The sequence below is a fragment of the Miniopterus natalensis genome, chromosome 7 (genome assembly GCF_054644295.1).
Source record: "Miniopterus natalensis isolate mMinNat1 chromosome 7, mMinNat1.hap1, whole genome shotgun sequence".
NCBI lineage: Eukaryota > Metazoa > Chordata > Mammalia > Chiroptera > Miniopteridae > Miniopterus > Miniopterus natalensis.
The window spans coordinates 53,333,709-53,355,952 of record NC_142087.1 but is presented as its reverse complement, the minus strand read 5'-3'; the positions used below and the strand labels follow the sequence as shown (position 1 = coordinate 53,355,952).

General features: G+C 45.0%; 1 protein-coding gene across 2 annotated transcripts in view; it reads right to left on the bottom strand.

Moving 5' to 3' along the window:
• FHOD3 (formin homology 2 domain containing 3) overlaps positions 1 to 22,244 on the bottom strand; it is a 396,157-nt gene that overhangs the window by 28,501 nt on the left and 345,412 nt on the right. For both annotated transcript variants that reach the window (XM_087819066.1, XM_087819067.1), the window contains 4 exons: positions 13,627 to 13,785; positions 3,911 to 4,093; positions 2,221 to 2,340; positions 1,313 to 1,474 (listed from right to left, as the gene is read on the bottom strand). In XM_087819066.1, coding sequence (XP_087675192.1) covers positions 1,313 to 1,474; positions 2,221 to 2,340; positions 3,911 to 4,093; positions 13,627 to 13,785 — 624 coding nt within the window. The remainder of the gene's footprint in view (positions 1 to 1,312; positions 1,475 to 2,220; positions 2,341 to 3,910; positions 4,094 to 13,626; positions 13,786 to 22,244) is intronic.

Below are 22,244 nucleotides of genomic sequence, written 5' to 3'. Positions count from 1 at the left end.
AGGAGCATCACTGAGACTGAACAGCCCCAGAAGAACCCCAATCACAAACTCTCCTGGGAAGGTGCTCATGGGGGGCTTCAGAGCAGCTATTGGAGGATCCACGCTGGGACACTCAGAGGAGCTATTTGCCTTGGTTAGGATATTGAAGTAATATCTGCAGACTTCAGAGCATTGCCTGGCACAGAGTAAAAAGGGTAAGGGTGCCTGTGACATAGTCTGTTTTCTAAGAAACCCTTTGTTAGTCCTTTGAGCTGGGGGATCGCTGGCCATGCCTCCTTCTGCCTCAAAGCAGGTCCACTGTCATGCTGGCTCAGGGGCCACCTGTTCAGTGTACTTGGCAGTTGCCAGCCTGTTGCTCTGGGGCAGGTGAAGGAGCATCCCGGCTCCTGGGTCCCCATAGCTGCTTATGTGGGAGAAGGCAGAGAGGAAGAGCTCTGTGGAGAGGCCTCCGCAAAGCACTCATCCTCATTCCTCCCCCTGCTGCCCACCACTCTCTCCTCTTCTCATATTAGAGTTCAATGTGTCCCAGAGCTAAAGGTCATTCTGCTTTCAGCTCCTTAGCCTGGGTTGTGTTTCCAGGAGTTTCCACCACACCCTTCCCCATGAGTTTGCTGTTGCCCCAAAGACCCTGACATCTCCTAGCGCTGCTGTGATTGGGGTTCCTCTGGGGCTGTTCAGTCTCAGTGATGCTCCTGCAGTTGGGGCAGCTGGCTGTCCAGCTACTGCAACTGTCTCTTTCCTAATACACCACAGGTTTGTGAAGATTTTCACTCTGCACTAAATTTAAGAGCTTGCAGCTGAGGGGCCAGTGCTATATACCAGTTACAGCCCTATAAACCTGTTCCCTCTGGGGGAGATCACAGGGATGGCCAATCTGGGGAGCAGGGGGCCAGGCGAGCCCTGTTTCCTGGCTCGACGCCTCTCCGCCAGGTCCTATGGAAGTCTTAGGAGGAGCCAAATTGCTTCTTTTTGACATTTTTACCCACATAAAACAAGCTGGGAGTTTTAATGCTTGAGAATCCAGCCCGGTGAGTAAGACTACTCCACAGTGGACGCAGCAGTTAGGACTGGATGGCAGGCTTGCTCACATACCTCAGTAGGAAAGAATCCGAAGGAGAACCAGAGATGGGAAAATGATCTTAAAAGTCCACTGGAAAAGGCACAAGATGAGCCATATTCACAGACTCCAGAGCAGGGGCTGCAAGCAGCCCTTGGGTGTCTTACTTAACAGAGCCTGTGTTCTACAGAGGTGACTGATGCAGGCCCAGCTGAGGGAAAGATACGACGTACTCCTCCCTGGCCACACACATACCTTGGCTGACCTGGTGACAGCCCCGATCTCCGAGTACAGATCCGAGCTGTCAGGGAAGTTTTCCACCACCATAGTACACACGTGATGGAGAAGCGACTGCTTATGCACTGTGTCTTTGACTTCCGGAACCTTCTCGAGGTAGCTTAATTCAAACGCTTTGGCCTGTCAGGTGAACATTAAATAAAAGGCAGGAAAAAAGTTTTATGTAGATTCTTAGAAAGGCACAAGTGGTTAGAATCGATGCCCTGTTGGAGTAGCCCAATATTTAGAGTTAGCTCCACTGTGACTGAAGCTTCTCAGGCCACACGCTCTGTCCTTCTTAACTGATCACGCATGGATGAGCCACACTGAGAGTGAAATGAGCCTCCAGCCCTTTCCCACCACAGCCATCAGCCATGAGCTGTCCCAAGGCTCCGCCCCTAAAACTCAAGGTGCTGTGAGCTTGGGTCTCTGCCACATGGGTAGCTACAACCCTTTTCTGCCTTTGCCCTATTGCTATTCTACTTCCAAAGATAGGCCAATTTTTTTAAAAAAAGTTTGTTTATAATGCGTATAAGTACAAATATTTGAGTGATGAAAACAAATATTTATACTTACACACATCAGACAAAAAAACAATAACAAAACAATAGCCTAGAAGAAAACACTTCCAATGCCAATTTTGAGAGTAGCTGAGCTTTGAAGGAATAGTGTTTCTTTTTCTAAGTTTTCTTATTTATAGCAAGACACAGGGTCAAATAAATAGGCCCTGATATTTTAAGAACAAATTTCTTCTAGTCAGCAAGGAAATACAAAAGCTGTTTTTTAATTGTGCTTTGGAGGTCCAGCGGTATGACCTCCACCGGCAAGGAAAGGGCAAGACTTCTGTGACAGGGGAGGCAGGAGAATAAGGGATGTGGAAGACTTACATTGGTTCCATTTAGAAAGTTCCCAATGGCTAAGAGAGTAGACAGGATAAAGCCCAAGGTTTTATTGTTTTCCAACTGGTCTATTCCTTCCTTCAGGTCCAAAAGTGGTTCTGCCACTTCCTTTCAATTAAAAACAATTGGAAGAAGATGATAATGGTTATTTTGGCTTTACTTTGTTCTTTTTACTTTTTGTACAAGGTAATAATAAGTGGGGTTCTCCTCAGGCAATCCCACATGATCTGTACATGCTCCTTGTCATGGAAAAATGCCAAAGGCGGCAGGGAGCAAGTCTACTCCCCAAAGTCTTCCAGTGGAGACCAAGTGGGTGCCTGTGGCTAACAGGAGTTTGTGCTGGGGTGATAAGCTGGCTTCCCCTTTTCCTGCCCCTTTTCCAAGCACAAGTAGGACCCTTAGTTTGCAACCCCCTCTCCTTCTTTCATCTCACCACTGCTGACTTTATGACACTCCTCCTCTGCATGTACCTTTAGAGTCTGGACCAGTCTCCTTTGCCTTTCTCCTACCAGGCAGATGACACTGGAAACTGTGGCCTCACTGTCCCTGGGTTACTTTCTAGAAGGCCACTACCCTCATTACTCCCATGGCCTTCCTAAGTCCCACTCTCTCAGACTTGTAGCCTGCCCTGTAGTCTCAATGCCTCGGTTCCTTTCTACTGTCACTGTGGGGTCCCCACTCCCTTGTTCTTACTGAGTCTCTCCCCTAGCCTGAATCCCAAAGCCAGAAGGTTCAGCTTCATTCTCTCCAGCCTAGTTTCTGCCCTGCCTTTCCCCAACCAAGGCTGACCCTCCTGTCTGTTTTCTCCATGACGTTACCTCACTTTGCTGGAGAAAGTCACCTAAGCCTGCTGACCAGTTCTGAGATCAAGTAATGCCAAGCCATCTTAGCAGTCCTAGGTTTCCTCATCCCTGCTTGATTCCCAAATAAATTCATACACAGTGGTTTCCTCCTCAAGCCCGGCGAACCCACTGCCACCTCTCCGGCCCTCAGTATAGCATGGTGTTCTTGCCTCTGCAGAAAGACGGTGGCCATGCCGCCTCTCCACCTGAGCTTTGAATCTGTCTCCTCTGGGCTCTTCCTCTCAGTTCAACTCACCTCCAGCTTACTATTCACCTCCCCCCCTTTCCTCTCCACTATTTTCTTTTGCGCAGTTGGCAAAAATGCTCACACTGCCTAGAGAGGACTCCTGGAACTTCTGCTTTCTACTCAAGATGAGTCTTCTCCCTGTGCCTTTACTGTCAAGATCCCTTTCCTTCTGTTCTCTTCTTAACCTCTTGCAACCTATTTGTCTTCAACAGCCTTCAATTTTCTTGGGACCCAATGAACTGCTAACTGCCACAATCAATGGCAGTGCAGATGATCATCATCAAACGGATGGATTACAGATCACATAGTGCTTTTCTATACTTTCCAAATTTTCTACCATGAGCATATAGAGTCAGAAAAAATTAATAGTTTTTTTTTTAAACCCACAATCACATGTCTGAGATTGGTGCTAGGCAGACATAGAATAACCCATCGCTGGCAGGATGCTGGTCCCTTAATACAGACAAAACCTCATCATAATCAACTCAACAGTCTCTCAAGAATGACACCCCCTACCTTTACCAACGCAAAGCTGACTTGCTCAACCCTGGGGGTGCAGGACTAGCTGTCTCTCTTCCTGAGTGCCTACCTTTTCTGTAGTTTCATAATCCATTTTGAATGCCCAGAGGTGGAGCCGCGCCGAGAGCTCGCTGATGGAGGAGAGTGTGAGGAGGAACTGCTCCGCGCTGCCCAGCGGCGCCTCGGGGTTGGCCAGCTGAGCCTCCTGGATTTTTTGCTTCTCTTCTTCAGTAGGGATCATGGTTAGAATTTTCTGGAAAGACAGGATAATACAGTATTTGTTCTATGTTAGTGATGGAACCCATCCAACCCCTTTGATGTTTCCAAATTCAAACTGTAACTTTCCAACCAGGCAGTAGAGATGTTTTGTTGTCAGTGTTCTTATCACATACAGGGGTCACATTGTTATAAATCAAATACACTTTAGAGAAAAACCCTACTAGCACCTAAATTTACATTCACTTGTTCTAAACTTCCCTCCTGCCCTCTCTCTCCTTTAATCTGTTTCATAAGCAACTTGCCCCAAATGTTCTGGGTCTTGTACGTGAAGAACATTCTAGTCAACAAATGAGGATGAAGGTGAGAAAAAGGTGAAAGAATAGATAGAGAGAAGCTCCCTGTTTCCTATGAAATAGAGTAAAACATGTCAAGAATATATGCTTTCTAGTACTTCCCAATGATTCATTTTAAAGCTTACAAAAATGAGTCATTTTCAAAGAACTCTGATTGACTTGTACGTGGGACATGTTATAATTTTAAGTGCTTTAAATATTTAAACTATATTTTTAAATTTATTTAGAAATGAAAACACTTTAAATAATATCAAACTCATATCTGACTGAGAAAAATGATGATGATATTTCTAAAGAGCAATACCTACCTACTAATAAAAAAGTATATCTTTTTGCTTCCATTTGATTCTGGTAAAAATCAATTGTGGAAGGCACAGGAGGCAAAAAGGCACCCCAAGGATTATGATTCTTACAGATTCAAATTCCTTAGTGATTACATTGTAAAAGAAGAAAGCAATTCCCATCAAGTGACAGAGCACATCCAACATTATTTAAGATATGGTGTCATCATTTCTCTTCCATTTCTCCTTCTGTAGCATCGAAACAAAGAAACCCATTTTGTGCCATACCTTTTGTAACCTGCATTAATTCATTAATTGCACATGGCTTTAGTTACTGCCCTATATAGCAGGCATCTGGGTAACCGGTGGGAAGGAGCTCTGGTTCTGGGTGAGATGGAACAAGCACACGCCATCCTGTCTGGCCCACTTAGTGCAACTATACACCCCAGACTGCATGCATGGAGCAGCTATTTGAAGACTCTGAAGAACATAAATAGCAGCAAGTGCACTGCAGAAGAAGACTGGAATTGGAAATTCAACTGAACAGGTAATGAGCTGACCACTTTTCTGGCATTCCACAGCCTGAGCTTAAGGTAGCCGGAGACCTGGAAGACGGTATCAGATGCAGACAGAGGGAGCTCCAGTGAACCCTTTGGTCTTGACTGGAGGAGTGGGAAAGGGGTCTCCTAGCAGTGGCAGCAGGGGCTGGGAGGCACCTAAAACTCTGAGGGAGGGAGCCTTCCTCTCCAATCAGTGATGCTGTGGTCCCAAGAAGGTGGCGCAAACCCCTTCTGCTTTTCTCTCTGTCCTCCCTCGGCTTGGCCCTAGGCATGAGCATAGTCCCAGAAGGTGGGGGGCACAGTGAAGCCCTAGGTTTCAGCTGGAAGACCAAAACGGGAGGCCCCAGGGACTGGAAAGTACTGGAGAGGTCATGGAAAATGAAGAGCCTGGCAAAGCAAGTGTATAAAGTTGTTTTAAGAACTTCTGGGCTCATCTCTGAACTGCTCATATGTGAGTCTGACCTTAAACAGCAGATGAAAGACTTGGAGACCTGGACTAGCCTTTGAAGACTTTGAAAACTGAGCCAAAGCTGGAACCACAGTCTGCAAGACACAGATCATAACTGTGGCCTGAACCCAAACAAGGGAGCTCTAGTTTTCAGTTCTATATATGAGGTCAGAATTACCCTGATATAAAAACTAGACAGAGATAGCACAAGAAAGCTAGAGACCAATATCCCTGATGAAACTAGATGCATAAATCCTTAACAAAATATTTTAAAATATATAAATAAATGCCAGTATGTTAAGATATATAAACACATGACTATATTTTACGTAGCAATATAATAAAAATAATCACAAGGTTGATTCAATTGCAACAATCAATCGATACAATTACTCTACCAGATTAACAGTCTGAACAAAAAAATTCACATAATCATTTCAATTTATACACAAAATTTTTTTATAAAATTCAATATCCATTCATGAGCAAAAAAAAAAAAAAAAACACCGAACACCTCTCAGCAACCCAGAAGTAGGAGGGATTTCCCATATCTGATAAGTGACATTTATAAAAAACCTATAGCTTGCATCATGCTTAGTGGTGATAGACTGAATGCTTTCTCCCTGAGATTGGGAACAAGACAGGAGGAATTACAAAAACCCATACAGACTGGAAACAAAAAATGTCAGCTGTTCCTATTGCACATGGTATAATTATCTACATAGAAAATTGTGAGGAATACAAAAAACTATAAAACAGTAAGTTTAATAATAATGTTGCATAGTATAAGGTCAATACATAGACAAATCTATGTTATTTCTAAATAGTGATAATGAACAATTGTAAACTAAAATTTAAGAAAAATGCTATTTACAATGAAACAGTCAGGTATAAATAACAAACCACATGCAGGATCTGTATGCTGGAAAGTAGAAAACGGTGATGAAAACAATCAATGAAGATCTAAATAAATGGGGGACATACTGTGTTCATGGACTGCAAGACAACGGAGTCAGATATTAATTTTCCCAAAATTGGTCTATAAATTTAACTCAATTGCAATGAAAATACCAGCATATTTTTGTGTGGATACAAACAAGCTGATTACTAAAAGTTATACGGCAAATTAGATGAACCAAATCAACTAAAACAATTTTAGAAACGAACAACCTTGAAGCGGTAACACGACTTGACTTTAAAATGTACTATAGAGCAATAGTAATAAGGCATTGTGCTATGGGCAACAGGACAGACATATGGATCAGTGGGACAAAAAAGGGGGTCCAAAATAGACTCTATAGACGACCCACTGGTTCTGATAAACATGCAAAAGCAGTTCAGTGGAGAAAAGATAGTACTTCTAACTAGTGGTTTTAGAACAATTGAAATTCTTATGTAAAAGAAGAACCTCAACCTAAACCTTACACTTTCCACACAAACTAACTCAAAAGATATCACAGACCTAAAAGTAAAAGGTAATACTGCAAAACTTTTAGAAAGAAACATAGGAGGAAATCTTTGTGACCCATGTTATGAACTCTTAGACACGATACCAAAAAAGAACAGGTTGATAAACTGAACTTCCTCCAAACTAAAACCTTTTTCTGTATGGAAGACACTGTTCAGAGAATGAAAAGACAAGTTACGATTCCTCAAAAGGTCAAACACAGAGTTACCGTATGACCCAGCAATTCCATTGTTAGGTTTTTACCCTAGAAAAAATTTAAAACTTATGTTCACACAAAAACTTGTACATGAATACTTGTAGCAGCTTTATCCATAATTCCAAACACTGGGCCAAGCTACATATTCTCCAACAGGTGAAGAATACTCAGCAATAAAAAGAGAAAAACTATAGGGACATACCACAGCTAGGATGACTGCCAAAGGCACCAGTCATGCTGAGTGCAAGAAGCCAGTTATTACTGTATGATTCCATTTATGTGAAATTCTCCAAAAGACAAAACCACAGTGAGGAGGACAGGTCAATGGTTACCAGGGGCCAGAGGCAAGCTGAGGATGCGACTAGAAAGGGACAGCACAAGAGCACATTTGGGGGGGGGGGAGGGGAGGATGGGATTGTTTTGAATCCTGACTGCAGGTGTCATTGCATGAATTTATGCATATTTCAAAACTCTTAGACTTGGATACGAAAAAGTTTAATTTTACTCAATATTAATGCAAAAAATTGAAATAAGAAAATTTAAAAACTGGAGCCCTGACACCATGATCAGCAAATGTGCAGGTGTTTACAGGATTGTGCCTCAGGACCTATGTCGCTGGGGCAGAAGCCACCTGGGGTTGGTGAGAGTGTGATCAAGGAGGGCTGTCTCAGTCCTGCATCAGAGCCAGTGATGCCCAGCCGCATGGAAGGCTTGTGTTCTGTGCTGCAGGCAGAGTGAGGTCACAGGAGGTACACCCTCAGATACCTCCCCTTCCAACATTCTCTTCATCATGGCCCTGAACACTGAGAGTATGTGGGCATCAGGCCGATATTGAGTGACAGTGCCCCTTGCTCTCCCACGGGCTCGTGCTTTGACCCTACCTGTCCCCACAGATGTTATTAGAAAATAACCAGAGCAATCCAAGCAGATGCCACTTCTTTGAAAACACTCAGGATTTGACTCAACCAGTTTTCAAAATAAAAACGTAACTAAAATTTGTATTTTAATTTTTTTCATGTTCAAATCGTTTTCAACATGGACAAGAATTCCAAAATAAAAAATTGTCAACACTTTTCTCCCCTTCTTCAGAAGGCATTTTCCTGCCATGATTTGAGTTACTTTTTTCCTTTGGGAAAGTAATCAAACACTCTTACTTTTGTTTTTCACTTCTCTGACTAATTTAAACCATTTGTTCACTGTTGAAGATTTATGAGGTTGCCATCTGCCAGTTTGTTTTATTTTTTCACACATCACTGACAATAAAAATAGCCATAAGACAGTGGAATAGCAGGTCAAAGCTACCTCCTATGAGGTGATGGCCGCTTTTTTCCAGGAACAGATAAAAGGAGATGAACATGAGGGGGAACCTCTAATTTGCTCTTCTCCCCCATCTGTAGATTTATTGACAATTTATGATCGCCATTTGGTTCCACAGGAGAAAAACATCAAACAAGACCACGATGAAATAATCTCAGTGTTTTTGTGTTTGATTTCCTCCCAGACATGCTTCTTCAGCACTGCCTTAAGTATCCTTGCTATTGTACCTGAAAGCCGTATTTCAGAGAAAAAGGCACAAGTCTCACTTTTTATGGACCCAAATGTTTTGGGGTTTGGCCATCTCATTCACCTGCAGATGAGGCTGTAATAATTACATAATTATTTCTCCTAATGAGTTTTGAACAGAACCCTGGCTGCAGCTCTGGATGAGAATCTAACAGGATTTTGGTGACAACAGCAGAAGCCGAAGTCCTTAGAGCTGGGCCTGGTTTGCACACAACTTGCGTATTCTCATGAGACAATGGCTTTCTATCCGGGTACTTATTCTCATAACAGGGAGGGACCTTTTTTTTTTCTTCACTTCTCAAGGTGTCTTGATTGCATCTTTTTTCATTGTTGTCACTATTCAGTGAAGCACATGGGCAGAAATTATTGCATCAAACTTGCAGATGAAGTGACTTGCCTGAATGAGGCTGGATTAACCAAGGCAGACCTGGAGAGCCACCCAGGGAAACTCCTAGTTTCCCAGCACTAGCTCCACAGTTCACAGCAATTCGACCAAAAATGCAAAGCTAACAGTGCAGCTAAGGTGCCAACCACTGGGACACTGGTTCCTGGCACTGCTGACAAAGTCTGGTACCTGCACTCAGGCTCACCTGCTTACACCCAGCACCCACTCGGGCACCTGAAGACGGGCCAGCATGGTACAAAGTGCTTGAAAGGTGCTATAGGTTTGTACCTGTGGCCAAAGGGAACTTCTGTTTCTAGGATGCTGACTGGCCTGGCAGCCAACTTGGGCCAAGTTAAATGTCATTTGGGACCATTCAATTGTGCTACCCTTGGAGAAGACACAGAATAAAAAAATCAGAAAAGCAAGAAAAAAGGGGAAGCCTCTTCATACTTCCATTTGTGATACCAAAATAATGTTCTAAAGTTTAATACTCTTATGAAAAACTGCTTCCTTAATGAAGTTAGTCAACTCCCTCAGGTTTACATAGTAAACCAGATGCATGCCATTGAGTTGCTAAGCAAAGCCACAGGATGTCATTTAATACATCCTAATCACATTTAGGCGCAGAGAGGTTTCAAATGGCCCTATTAAGCTGTGCTGCCATGCTCCAGTGCCTGCATCCCAGAAGCAGTCTGGCAAAAGGCCCTTTGCACGCAAGCTAGAAACCTTATTAATAAAGATCTGTAAGGATACAACTTCCATCTCTTCTCAGCCCCGACTTCGTTCTTGAACAACAAGCCTAGAAAATAAACTCTGGGTAAGCGGCTCAGCACACGGATGTAGACCATGCTTGCTCCCTGGGTCCCTGAGATCAGTGGTCAGAGACAGCAGGGAGTGGCTGACAGTGCCTGGGTTCCAAGTTCTCCAAGAGAACTGGTGTTTGCTGGATTCTTCTCAGTCATACCTAGCAAGAGTTAAAAAGAATATACACAGAGTTTCTGGATTCACACAGGCAGCCTTAAATCAAGGGTTCTCAGTCAGGGTGATTTTGTCCCCAGGAAACATTTGACAAAGTCTGAAGACATTGTTGGTTGTCACCACTGGGGTGGTAGAGGCCAGGGATGTTGCTAAACACCCCACAATGCACGGGGTAGCTCCCACAATAAAGAGCTGCCTAGCCCAGCCCTGACTGATGTGGCTCAGTTGGTTGGGTGTCGTCTCGTGCACTGAAGGGTTGCCACTTCGACTCCCAGTCATGGCATATGCCCAGGTTGCAGGCTCGGTCTCTAGTCAGGGACATGCAAGAGGCAGCCAGCTGATGTTTCTCTTTCACCAATGTTTCTCTCTCTCTCCCTCTCCCTTTCTCTCTCTAAAAATCAATTTTAGAAATCTTTAAAAAAAAAAAAGAATGGCCCAGCCTAGGATGTCATTAGTGACACCGTTGAAAAATCCTGCTTTAGATGAAAACTGTGATAAACATGTGTAACTCTATGAGTTGTTGTGACTATGGATTTACTGAGGACTCATGACACAATAAACTCTCAGTAAGGGCTTAGTCGTGTTTTCTATAGCTGTGTCTTCTTGCTTCCAATCATGCCTTTCATCAGCTACTCAGTGGAAAACCACAGGCAGCTCTGTGAAGTGGACGGCGTGGCCTCGTGGGTCTCCTCACCTCCCTTTCAGATTCCCTCTTACTCTTTTTGGCATCCATGGGCCCTCCTGGGCCAGCCATTCCCAAGGCCTGTGCTCTGCACTTCAGACTCGGATTCTAGAGCTCATATTTCAGCTTGACCTCTCACTGGCTTGTGAACTTGGGCAGGCTAAAATTGGGCCTCACTCTCTTCCTCTCTAAGATGGGGAATGTAGTAGTATGTTCCTCATAAGGTTCTGATGAGCGTCTGTGTAAAGCTCCTAGCTGGTGCCTGGCCCCGGGAGGAAACTGAGGGTCAGTTTTGTGCTGTGTTACTGTTCCTATATCCATCATCATTACCGTCACTATCATCGTTCCTTCCTGGATCAAAAAGGTGCTCAGCTGGAAACCAGTCAGTAAAGGAAAAAGTAATCTGATTCATTCTCAAATCTAAGTAACTTATTGTATCTGAAACTTACCCCATTCAGGGAGATCTGCATTTCAGGAAAGAACAAAGGCAAAACCCAAAGGAATCAATCTCTCCTAATGGACTTTCAAGTTCTCAGGACAAGAACGGGAAATATTTTTAAAGGAGGAAGTTGTCATTTTTTCCCTTTAATCAGGCTGGCTCTGGCTGCATTTGAAACCGCTCTTTGTATGAATCTGAAGCTTTTGCGACCTCTAAAAGACACTGTTGTGTAAATAGGATGTTCAGGATGTGCGCCAGGGCCTACCGCACTCTCTGTCCTAGCTGAAAGACACCTTGCACTTGGTTTGTCGAGGTCGGCAGCCCCCACTTACCCAATGGCAAGCCAATGCCCTTCTCCCCTCCTTGCTCCTCTGTGGGTCCCAGAGTAGGGCTGCCTCACACTGAGGCTTCGCCTGCCCCCTTCTTCCTGTCTGGCAGTGTCTCAGTGTCCCTCTCTGTATATACCTGTCACCTGCTTTCTCCTTTATACCTCCCGCCCCAGTTGGCCATGTGCACTCACTCCCTGGCTGCCCACCTGGATATGTTGACTGCTCTGCTGCCTGGCCCAACTCTACAGCTTGGGGCTCAACGTCCTCTCCAGCCAGAAGGAAATGCATTTCCCTCCTTGTACCTGCTCCTTGGGACAGGGTGTGTGTGTTTCTTAGAGTAGAGATGCTTAGACATGTATGGGTTTCCTAAAGTGGCTGTAAACACAAATTGGGTGATTTCAAATAACAGAAAGTTATTTTTCACAGTTCAAGAGACTAGAAGTCTGCTATCAAGGACTCAGCAGGGCCATGTTCTCTCTAAAGGCTCTGGGAAAGGACCCTGTTTTGCCTCTCCCTAGTGTTAGGTGGTTGTGGGCAATCGTTGGTGTTCCTTGACTTGTAAACACATCACACCAGTCTCTGCCTCCGTCATCTCTGGCATTCTGTTCTGTGCGTCTCCCTGTGGGTTTTCTGTCTTCACATGGCATTCTCCTCTCTGAGTTTATGTCCAAATGTCCCCCTTCTTATAAGGATATCAGTCACTGGAGTAGGGCCCACTCTAATGCAGTATGACTTTATCTTAACTTGATCACATCTGCAAGGACTGTTTCCAAATAAGGTCATATTCTGAGCTTCTGGGTGGACATGGATTTTGAAGGGACACTGCTCAATCCAGCATAAACCTCTAGGAACACAGTGTTTCCTGTGGAGGCCTCTTCTTTTCCGAGCACAAAAGCATACATTCCCCACAGCTCCCTTCCACACTCAGAGCCGGGGTCAAGTCTGGCACCGTGGCCTGAGCCATTCCTTACAACCAACTCTTTTGTCAAGGACTTGCTTTCCCTCACTGCAGTCAGCCCTCATTTGTTCCCTCTACTCTCAAGTCTTTCAAATAAGACTGTGTATGAATGAACCCTAACTATGGAAGAATATGAAAGGAATCCAGGGTTTCTTGCTAATAGGAGAATGGAGTGGCTGTCACCCAATACCATGAAGCAGGGTCCTCCTACCTCCACTCTGACTCATTGGGCCCCATCTGCAGGAATCTGTGGGCTGGGCCATTGGCTCTACTCACTCTGTTTCCATTATTAGAATAGAAGATTTAACTTGCTGCAAACTGGTACCAGCCCACAGTGAAGGAAGAACGGGTCCTGATGGAAGAGCACAGAACCCTGCTTGGCAGAGCAAGTGAGCTGTGGCTCCAGCAGTAAGGTCGCCTATTAATCATGTAGTCACAGCCAGATCACCCAACCTCTCTGCACTTTCGCCATTCAGATCAACAAATGCTAAAGCCTCAGCTGGCTTGGGTTCTCCAGTTTCTCAAATGCAACATGTCTCTACATACCCTAATGAGTGCAAAAGTAACCCTACTTTTGAAACTGTTCATGAAACATATTTGGTTTGAAATGATGTGAACAAAGATCCTCACAGCCTCCTAAGGAGGTTATAATATTCTTCTTCCTTGTTGAGGCAGGCAGGTGGAGTATGATAGGAAGGAAGTCAGTAAATGAACCAGAGTGAGGACCTCTGAACTTCACAGGTAAAGGGGGACTTCCCCACTCCCCAGAAATATAAAAAATGTGAGAATTATTAACATTATTCAGAGTCTGGCTGAGACAGAAGAATGGCAAGCCACCCTACAGAGAAAGTCATATTGAACACAGTAATGCTTTGCATATGTGACACATTATAGAACACAAATAATGCTTGGGAGAGCTTCTCTTACCTCAATTCCTTCTTTGTTTAAGGCGTATTCATCGAAATTCAAAATGGCAATCTTAATTGTTCTTGGAGGGGGCAGTACTGTCAGGCCAATATTGATAGCATTGCTCCTCTTGGAATCCAGGACTATGATCTCCTGCCTTTTTCCGTCTGCAGCAGTTTTCTTGGTGACAAAACAAGGAGAATCCAAGATTAATGCATCATCTTTGGTCCTTTCTGTGTTTCATTATTAAAAGCAAACTCACTACTTATTTAGAGATGAAAACAAGTGGCCCTGGTTCAGCTCAGGAAGGACTGGCTACTGCTCAGCACAGAAGAAAGAGATCAGGGATTAGCTCTGAGAAGCAGCCAAGAGCAGGCCAGCAATGGAACTTCGCAAGTCAGACACATTACAAAATAAAATTGATTTTCCTTCAATTGGGAACAATGTGATATTTTGCAAGAAAGAAAGAAAAGGAGGGGGAAAAAACACACAGCACCCTGTTTTTTTCCATAGAAGCAGTGGAAACAAATCTAAAACCTCTCAGAGCTCCCTCCCTGTGGTCTGCAAGGTGTCGGAATGTGCTCTGGTTGGCAGTGGTGCATATGGTGTGTGCCTGGAGATGGAGACGGTCGGTACTCATGCTGAGGAGACAGGAGTGACAGAGAATCCACCATCACTGGCTGGCAGCCCCTCTGGACCCCTGGCCATGCCATTTCAGGGGTCCTCTCACCATTAAAATATCCCATGCCCTTTATTCCAGAGCACCTGCCACACTCAGACATCTGGGCAGCTGCTGCTAGAGAGTGAGGAGGGACCTTCTGAGGAAGGAAGACCAAAGGGCATGTGCTGGTGAGGAGGAATGAGGGACAAACAGACCTAAAGGCTCAGGAGGGGAACAGGGGACAGAAGTGCCCAGGTGTCCTCACAGAGCCCTCGTGTATATGGCTTCCCTGCTGGGCTGAGTGCCCCTTGGGAGCAGGCCCTGGGTGTGAGTGCTGAGCCAACACTTGCCCAGAGATGAGATGACAAGGCCCCTGAGCTCTTGGGAAATTAAGGGCAGGTGGCCATGGGGACAAGTGGGGGAGGTCTGGCTCAGCAAGCTCTCTGACCATGTTCAAGTTTCCCTTCAGGCAAGCAGAGCTGGGAGCATGACTATTTTTTTTCAGGTAATGAGCCTGGATGACAACGATGAATTAGGCACAGTGGACCTCCTGAGGGAAAAGATGGGGTATGTTCACAACGTGAGGGGGCTCAGCAGTAGGGTAATTAAGTCATCTAGTGGTGGGGGCAGAGTCCAGAGGAGCCGACACTTGAACTGGGCCCTAAAGAACGTCTAGGATCTAGTCTGGAGCTGGGGAGAGAAGATGAGAGAAGTGGCTTTGTCTAGGTTGCTTGGGACTGCCAGAGAAGAAGCTAGAGGTTTAGGGGTCATATCTGGGGGAACTCAGGAGCCAGCACTCCGACTCCATGGCAAGCAGACCCCAGCTCAGTAGCTGACTACTGTTCACCAGGGGTCAGACTGGGAGCAGCTGAACTGTCTGGAGAAGCTGCCCTGCTGCAACATTAGAGGCTGGAAGTGGGCAAGGGGAAATGGACTGTGGCTCCTTAAGTCCTACTGAGCCCTTCCAAACTCAATTACTAAAATTCTATTTTAGATCCTTAAATATGCATTTGGGAATAAATTAAAATTTTTTCACAAGGAAAATAATTGAAAGCATCCCAGCTGTTCTGGGGCCGGGTGGCCAGGAGGAACAGTTCCTGTGGGCGTGGCCATCAGCTTTGAACAGTGGGCTCCTAGGCATATGGGGCACATGGGGCATATGGAAGCATCCTCATTCTGCAGGGCAAGCTTGTCTTCCACTTATTTAATCAAACAAGCCTATTGGGAACCCCTGAAATTAGCTTTTAAATCTAATTACAAATATTATTTTGTGTGTGAAATGCTAAGAAGGAATGAGAAAAGGCTTGACAAAATGCTGACTACAGGCAATGAAGAGGGATGTTAGGATTCACAATGCCCACGTTAGGATGCTGGGGTGCCCACCCCTCCAGGCACTGCAGGGAACTTACCCAACACCTACTCCCTCTTCCCTGCCCACCAATAGGACCTTGACTTCAGTCAGGCTGGCAATGTGTCAGTTACATCAGTCACCTCCCTGGAGCCTTTGCAGCCAAAGCTGGCCCTGTAACTTAGTTCTGGCTTTTGTTTCTCTGATTAAAAAAGATAGACCCAAAGGGCCATGCCTTTTGCCCTTTCCCCTTCTTCCTGCCGAGAGTGTGGACATGAAACCTCAAGAGGAGGCATAAGGTATGAAGCCATGTAAGGATGGCAGCACGGAAGACAGAGGGAGCCTGGGATCTGCATTGGAAAGGCAGTTACCCAGAGCCAGGCTCCAGTGCAGGAGGCATTTATCAGAAGGAACGATTCCCTGAGAATCATTAGCCCTTAGCCTCTTACCTAGACAGTGCCCCTCATTCTAGGAGCCTAGAGAAATGCTTGGGCAGGCCCAGCCCAACTAGAGCCTTTGTGCAAATGAGAAAAAGATGCCCCCCACTGGGGAGACACAGCCCCATGGCCAACAACTTGAGAAGAAAACACCACTCAGATTTCAGTCCTCCCCCAAGGCCATGTCCATGTGCAAAACAATGTGCACAGACCTATATGGCGGCCCTGAGCCTGACATATCCTTGTCGCCATTCTCAACAGAATTCAGTTTACACCAGTGGGCACACCCAAACACTGCCTGTAAGTCAGGGAGTAGCCTCCAGGCATCCTGAGATAATGGGGAGCGCTGTCCTCAGAGATGACGCTACCCGTTTTCAGAGCACTTCCATCCACTTCGTGAAGGCATAAGAATTATAGTAATATCTGAAATTGCATTATTCAATCTCTGAATTTTACCCAAGAAGTGTTTTAAATGCTGTTCTTTGTAAGTAAAACAGATTCTACTAGACGCCAGTGAGCACACAAGTGCCTTGGGGTCCCTGAGTGCCTGAGGCGAGCTAGTGGCTTATGCAGGGCTGTCCCTTCCTCCCACAGTAACCTAGAGAAGCACCTGCAGGAGCAAGTCAAATTTCTCTGTGCCCAGGACCCCGTGTCCATGTCTAAGGATTAGCACTCATCAATTCTGATCCATTTCAATCATCCTTTTGGGTTCAAAGTCCTAGATCACCAAGTGTGACCTTCACTATATCCTTCACATGCTCCTGTGACAGAGTAACTGTCATCCACCCTCTTCCACAAAGCTTCTCATGCCCACCTATTCTTCTTTCCCACCACCTCCACCCTGAGCCTGACCCTGGGTGCCCGCCTCCCACCACCTGCTTCTAGTCTCTTTTCTTCCCCAACCCATCAATCACACTCTTGCTAACAGTCTTTCTCAGTTAGCTATTTCCTTATTGCAAATCTTTGATCATAAAGTCAGTGATTTCCCATTGTTTGAAATTAGAAAAGCAGGCAATTGGTTGATGATGGAAAGATGATATAAAGCAAAGCCAAAGAAGAAAGAGTGGCCCTTGTGAAGATTAGGAAATGTTAAATGCCCTCCTAAAGGCATCTAGAACAAAGGGGTAAGACGCAATGGGACAAGGTAGAACAGGACTTGGGAAGATGAAAAGAAGCATGACTTCTAGGCAGGAAGTTGTTGTTCTGCATTTGAGAGTATACCAGAGAAATCCCAAAAAGCAACTCCCAAACAAGGAAACAACTGACCAAAATCTCTTGACATATCAATACAAAGCCTACCTAAAGGAAATGACAGCAATGTCTTGAGAGTAATAAAAGAAGATGTGAATAAATGAGAAACATCGTATTACTAGATAGGAAGTCTCAGTGTTATAAGGAGGTTCATTATCTCTCATCAAATATATACATTTAAAGTAATTATAATAAAAATCCAACAAGATTTGATTTGGGAATTAAAAAAATATTCTAAAGTTACTAGGAAAGGCTATATGTATAAAAAAAATCAGTAATTAGAGTTATATGTAATGTTTACCCAATCAGCTATAAAAACATTATGAAACTGATACAACTAAAATGTGTACTACTAGAATAGCCAGAATGACATAACAGAATAGAATGATAGTACAGAAAAAGTTCTTATACAATGGTCCAGGGCATTCCAGCAAACACAGCAAGGTTAGTGAGTCACAATTCATTATGAAACCCTGATTTCTAACATGGAACCAAAGAAAGTAACCTAAAGTCAAAAAACCAATATGGCAGGTTAACATCCTGACAGGCTGGATTGACTGACATCTTCCTTCTTACGAGAAAAGGCAAGAGTTTGGGTAAGTATGGTGGGAATACACCACACCCCCTGAGACCACTTGGCTGACTGGAGTCTCAAGACATGATCAGTGATGGTCCATGACAGCAAACCCTGAGCAGAGGCAGGAGAAGAGGCTGAGTCCTCCAACAGTCTCTTTCTGATTGGCTGAGTGTCTTCCCATATTTATTGATTTGTAGCCCCTCTTTGATATAGATACCATTTCCTTAAACAGATATTTCCTGAGTGCCTATGAGGTGCCTACTCCTTGAGTGGGGACTTTTCCATGAGGATTAATGAAGAAATGCATATCTGTGGAGGGCCAGGAGGCCCATGACACCAATGGTCAGACCTGGGGCAACAGGAACTAAAGGTTCTTGTCTCAATCTTTGATAAAAGGTCCATCAGCCAAACCTCTGCCCTCTTCCTCAGTGAGTCCCAAGAACTATAAGGGAGGAAAGGATGTTGGAAGGAGGCTCCTGTGGGCCCAGCACCGGGCCCAGGATTCTAGGCTAGGGGTTGGCTGGAAGTGAAAATGGGAACAACTGTCTCTGGGGTGAGAAAGTCACCCTAACAAAAGAGTGGAAGTGAGGCTGTGTGGGGGAAACCTCTGTGGAGCTGCTTCTGAACATGCTACTTTGCCAAATATGTCCAAGGGAAAAGAAGAATTTGCTTCTTTAAGGGGCCAGGGATACCCTGGGAAGACTCTAGGCTCTGGTTTTGAACTCTTGAGCAGAACCAGGCCATGGCATCCAGCAAGTAGCTAGGGCCCTTCCTCTGAAGCTCCAACTATCAGGGAGCCTCCAGGATATCAGTAGTTGCCTTTGCAGAAATATTGTCTCTGGAGAAATGCTTCAGGCTTGGATGCCATGTAGGGCTTTTGTTCAGTTATGTTTTTGACTCAGCTGAGAACTGCAGGGAGAGAGGAAGGGGTGTGAATGGCCAAACTGGTGAGAAAAAGAAGTTATTCTCAGTGGAGAGAGATGCTTTCATAGAACTCTTAGAGAGAATGGGGCAGGAAGGAGGTCACCAAGGCAATTCAATACCCTTCTCCCAAGCTGTCTAGGAGGGCTGAAGGTCCAGCTTCCAGGAAAACAGAAGTGAGCCCCTCTCTAGGAAGAGGCTTCCAATGGGCAGCACCCAAGGTGACAAGATTTACAGTATTTCTGAGAAGCACAGAGGAGGTGGCCAATTTAAGTAGCGACTGTTGATTGCCAAGGTGCAGGGGAAGGACAGTGACTGTTCTCTGCAGCCTCAGAGTAGGTTGGGTTCTACTCTCTAAAACCAACCAGCTCCAAAAGGTAGCTGCAACCTCGGCCACTTCAGGGGGCAGAAAGTTAGAAACAATAATAGAAATGTTTTCTAGAACAGTTAAACCAGATATTTAGGTCCACTTGGGGACCCCCAGTGCAACACCAATCTCTGATGCAGAAATGGATGACTACATGCCTCAGAGGGAGGAGAACCGAGGTCAGGTTCTTGGACAGAACAAAGTATTGCCTCCACAAATGAGTATTTTAGAGTCTGCAAGTAAAGAAACAAACTTCATTCCGAGTGGTTATCGGGGGTGGGGAACCACCATGTAAGAGTGATCACACTCTAATTTGATTCAACATCCTGTGGAAAAGACCAGAATTCCCCCTTATACTTATTCAGTTTTGGAAAAGAGATGGGTGAGTATTCAGACAGCAGTTAGGAAAAGGTGGAAAGGAAAATTTAAATGCTAAATAGTAGCCATTAAGCTTAGAGACTAATTCAAAATCTCACATTGGAATCTCAGGAAAGTCATATGCCAAAGTTTAAGAAAGTTAAAAAATGATAGGCCTGTTACCACAACCACATGGCTGCCTGCAGCACATACACACACACTCACCCCTGTTTAGCTGGATTCATTCAACAACCCCAGGAGGTCAGGCACAGGGATAGGATCCAGGCCTGGTTTCTCCCCCTCCTAACGATCCCACCCCCATAGGGGAAAACAAACAGAGAAGTTGATAGACTTGCTCAAGGTCACATAGAGGTAGAGTCCAGACCAAATGAAATTTAAAATTGCAGTAGCAAAACATATAGGTCATTGGGGGTGGGGTGGGGAAGGAGAGTCTTTTAAAACAGCAAGATTTAAAAATGCCCAAGGGAAGAGTATGAGGAAGTGTTCAGAAATGAATTTAAAATTCCCAGAATGAAATGGAATCCAGGGACCACACAGAAACTCAACATCACGTATCTGAGCAGGAATCAGGTCTGGTCAATCTACCTACACTCTCTGAAGGAAAACAAGAAACGTAGTTTATTTAGAGCAGCACTTTACAACTTGGGGTGCACAAGAGAAAGAGTTACCTTTCAGCCACAGTGATATCTGGGTCCCTTCCTCAGAGATCCTGAGCTCAGTCTGGAGTGGGGCATGGGGGTCACAGATGTTTAAAAGACCTCTCCTGCAACAGGACTCTCACTTAGACTTTCAAAGCTTAAAGGCTTCGAGACGGGATTGGTGGGTGAGTAGAAAGTTGTTCTTTCAAGGAAACAATTTAAAAACAGGACACAAAAGGCAGGGATAAGAGAACATTTCTTAGGATAGAAAGACAGTAACAGGGTCCTCGCCTAGCCCCCATTCCAAATGCAGCAAGGACTGGTCCTGCCTTTTTTATGAATGATGCAGGAATCAAGTCCTCACAGCTACAGACAACGCAGGAAGTTTTTATTGATGTTAAAATGAACCTGATGTGCCCAACAAATGCCAAGCTCCTCCTAGGACTGGGAGCTGAGCTGTCAGGCGCTTCCACATGAGGGGTAATGCAGCTTGGGAGGCCGTGGGGCTGGGCGTAGCTGACTGAAGGCAGGGCCACACATTCTGCCACTGCCAAGACCATGCAACCAACTCATGGGGGTGGTTCTAGAAAACAAAACAGAAAACCCTGCTCCACCAGTCCCGCGGCTTCTGTCTGTGGTACACCATGATGAGGAGGGCAAGGTCCAGAGAAGGGCCACTGTGAAGGCAGCAACGTCCCCGTGAAGGGACAGAATGAAACGAGAAGAGTAAGGAGGGGCCGTGATCAAAGCTCGAGGAGGCATGCAGTCTGGGCAGGCAGATGAACAGGGCTTATTTTCCTGAAATGCTGCCACAAAGCATCGCCCCTTTGAGTTTTTAAAGAGTAATTTGACAAGAAAATTTAAAAAACACGGTCTTTAAAAAGTAGATATTCAGCACATAGAACTTGTCACCCCAGAGGGTGCTGTGACTGAAAATAGAAACTGGCCAGGGACATGATCTATTAAGAGGACTCTGAGTCTCAAAGAAGACCACTGAGTTTGAGAGCGCTTACATGAAAGGCGACCGACTTCTCAAAGAGCTTTTCATCATCACTGTCACAGGCCCTCGGTCAGGCTCAGAAAGACACTCGCTCTAGAAATGGCAAAGCATCCCTCACTCCCCGCTAGCTGCCAAGAGAGTGACGCCACCGGATATTTTCAAAACTGTTCGTTGAGAAAATGACAAGGATGCCACGATACAGATGTCAGCAGATGTGACAACTGTGGAATTTTCCTAAGTGCTATAACAAGGGGGCAGGCAATCCAGAAGGGAAAGCATTAAGGCAAAAAACAAAACAAAACAACAAAACCCCCACTAAATCTAAATAAAGGCTGAAGCACCATTAGTCAGGAATAAAGTTTCTGAGGAACTTGCCAAAACAGGCTTGCCTTGAGAAAAAAATATCAATTTCCCATTCTTGCCCTTTGAGTCCTCTTTATCAGAGGCCAACTGTAAAACAATTATATCCAATGTTAATATAGTTTACCTAGTACCCTAACTCAGACATCGTCATTTCTGAATTTTCTTAAAATGTCACAGCTAACAGTTTCTGATACATTTTGAAACTTCAGTGTAAATAAAGTTGAACAAATTCCTCCAAAGCCATCCTACAGCCCCCTCTCTGTGATAAATATAACGAACCCAAGCAAGGTAAGGCAGCGCTGAGTCCCCAGGGGAAACCAAGTCCCCTTCTTCATTCTGGTCCCCTCTCCCACCGCACACCTGTCTTGGTCTGTCTGTAACTTGGGAGAAAAAAGCTGCCCTTTGGGAGCAGGAAGGAAATTGCTTTGCTGCCCTTGATTAGACACACAGGTTGGAAGGCCACATCCTGGGTCTCCTCAGGATGATGTCAAGTTCAGAGGGCTGGTCCCCAGGCCCCCAAGGGCTTTCTGCCCTTACATCTTTCTCTAGGGTCACCTTTTCCCCTATGCAATTCTCCACATATTAGACCAACAGTAGAAACACAACATGATGAAATTTAGCACAGGATTTCTGTCTTCCTTCGCAAAACATAATTAAAGTCATCTTACTAAAAAGCTATATATATACTTCCTGCTAAG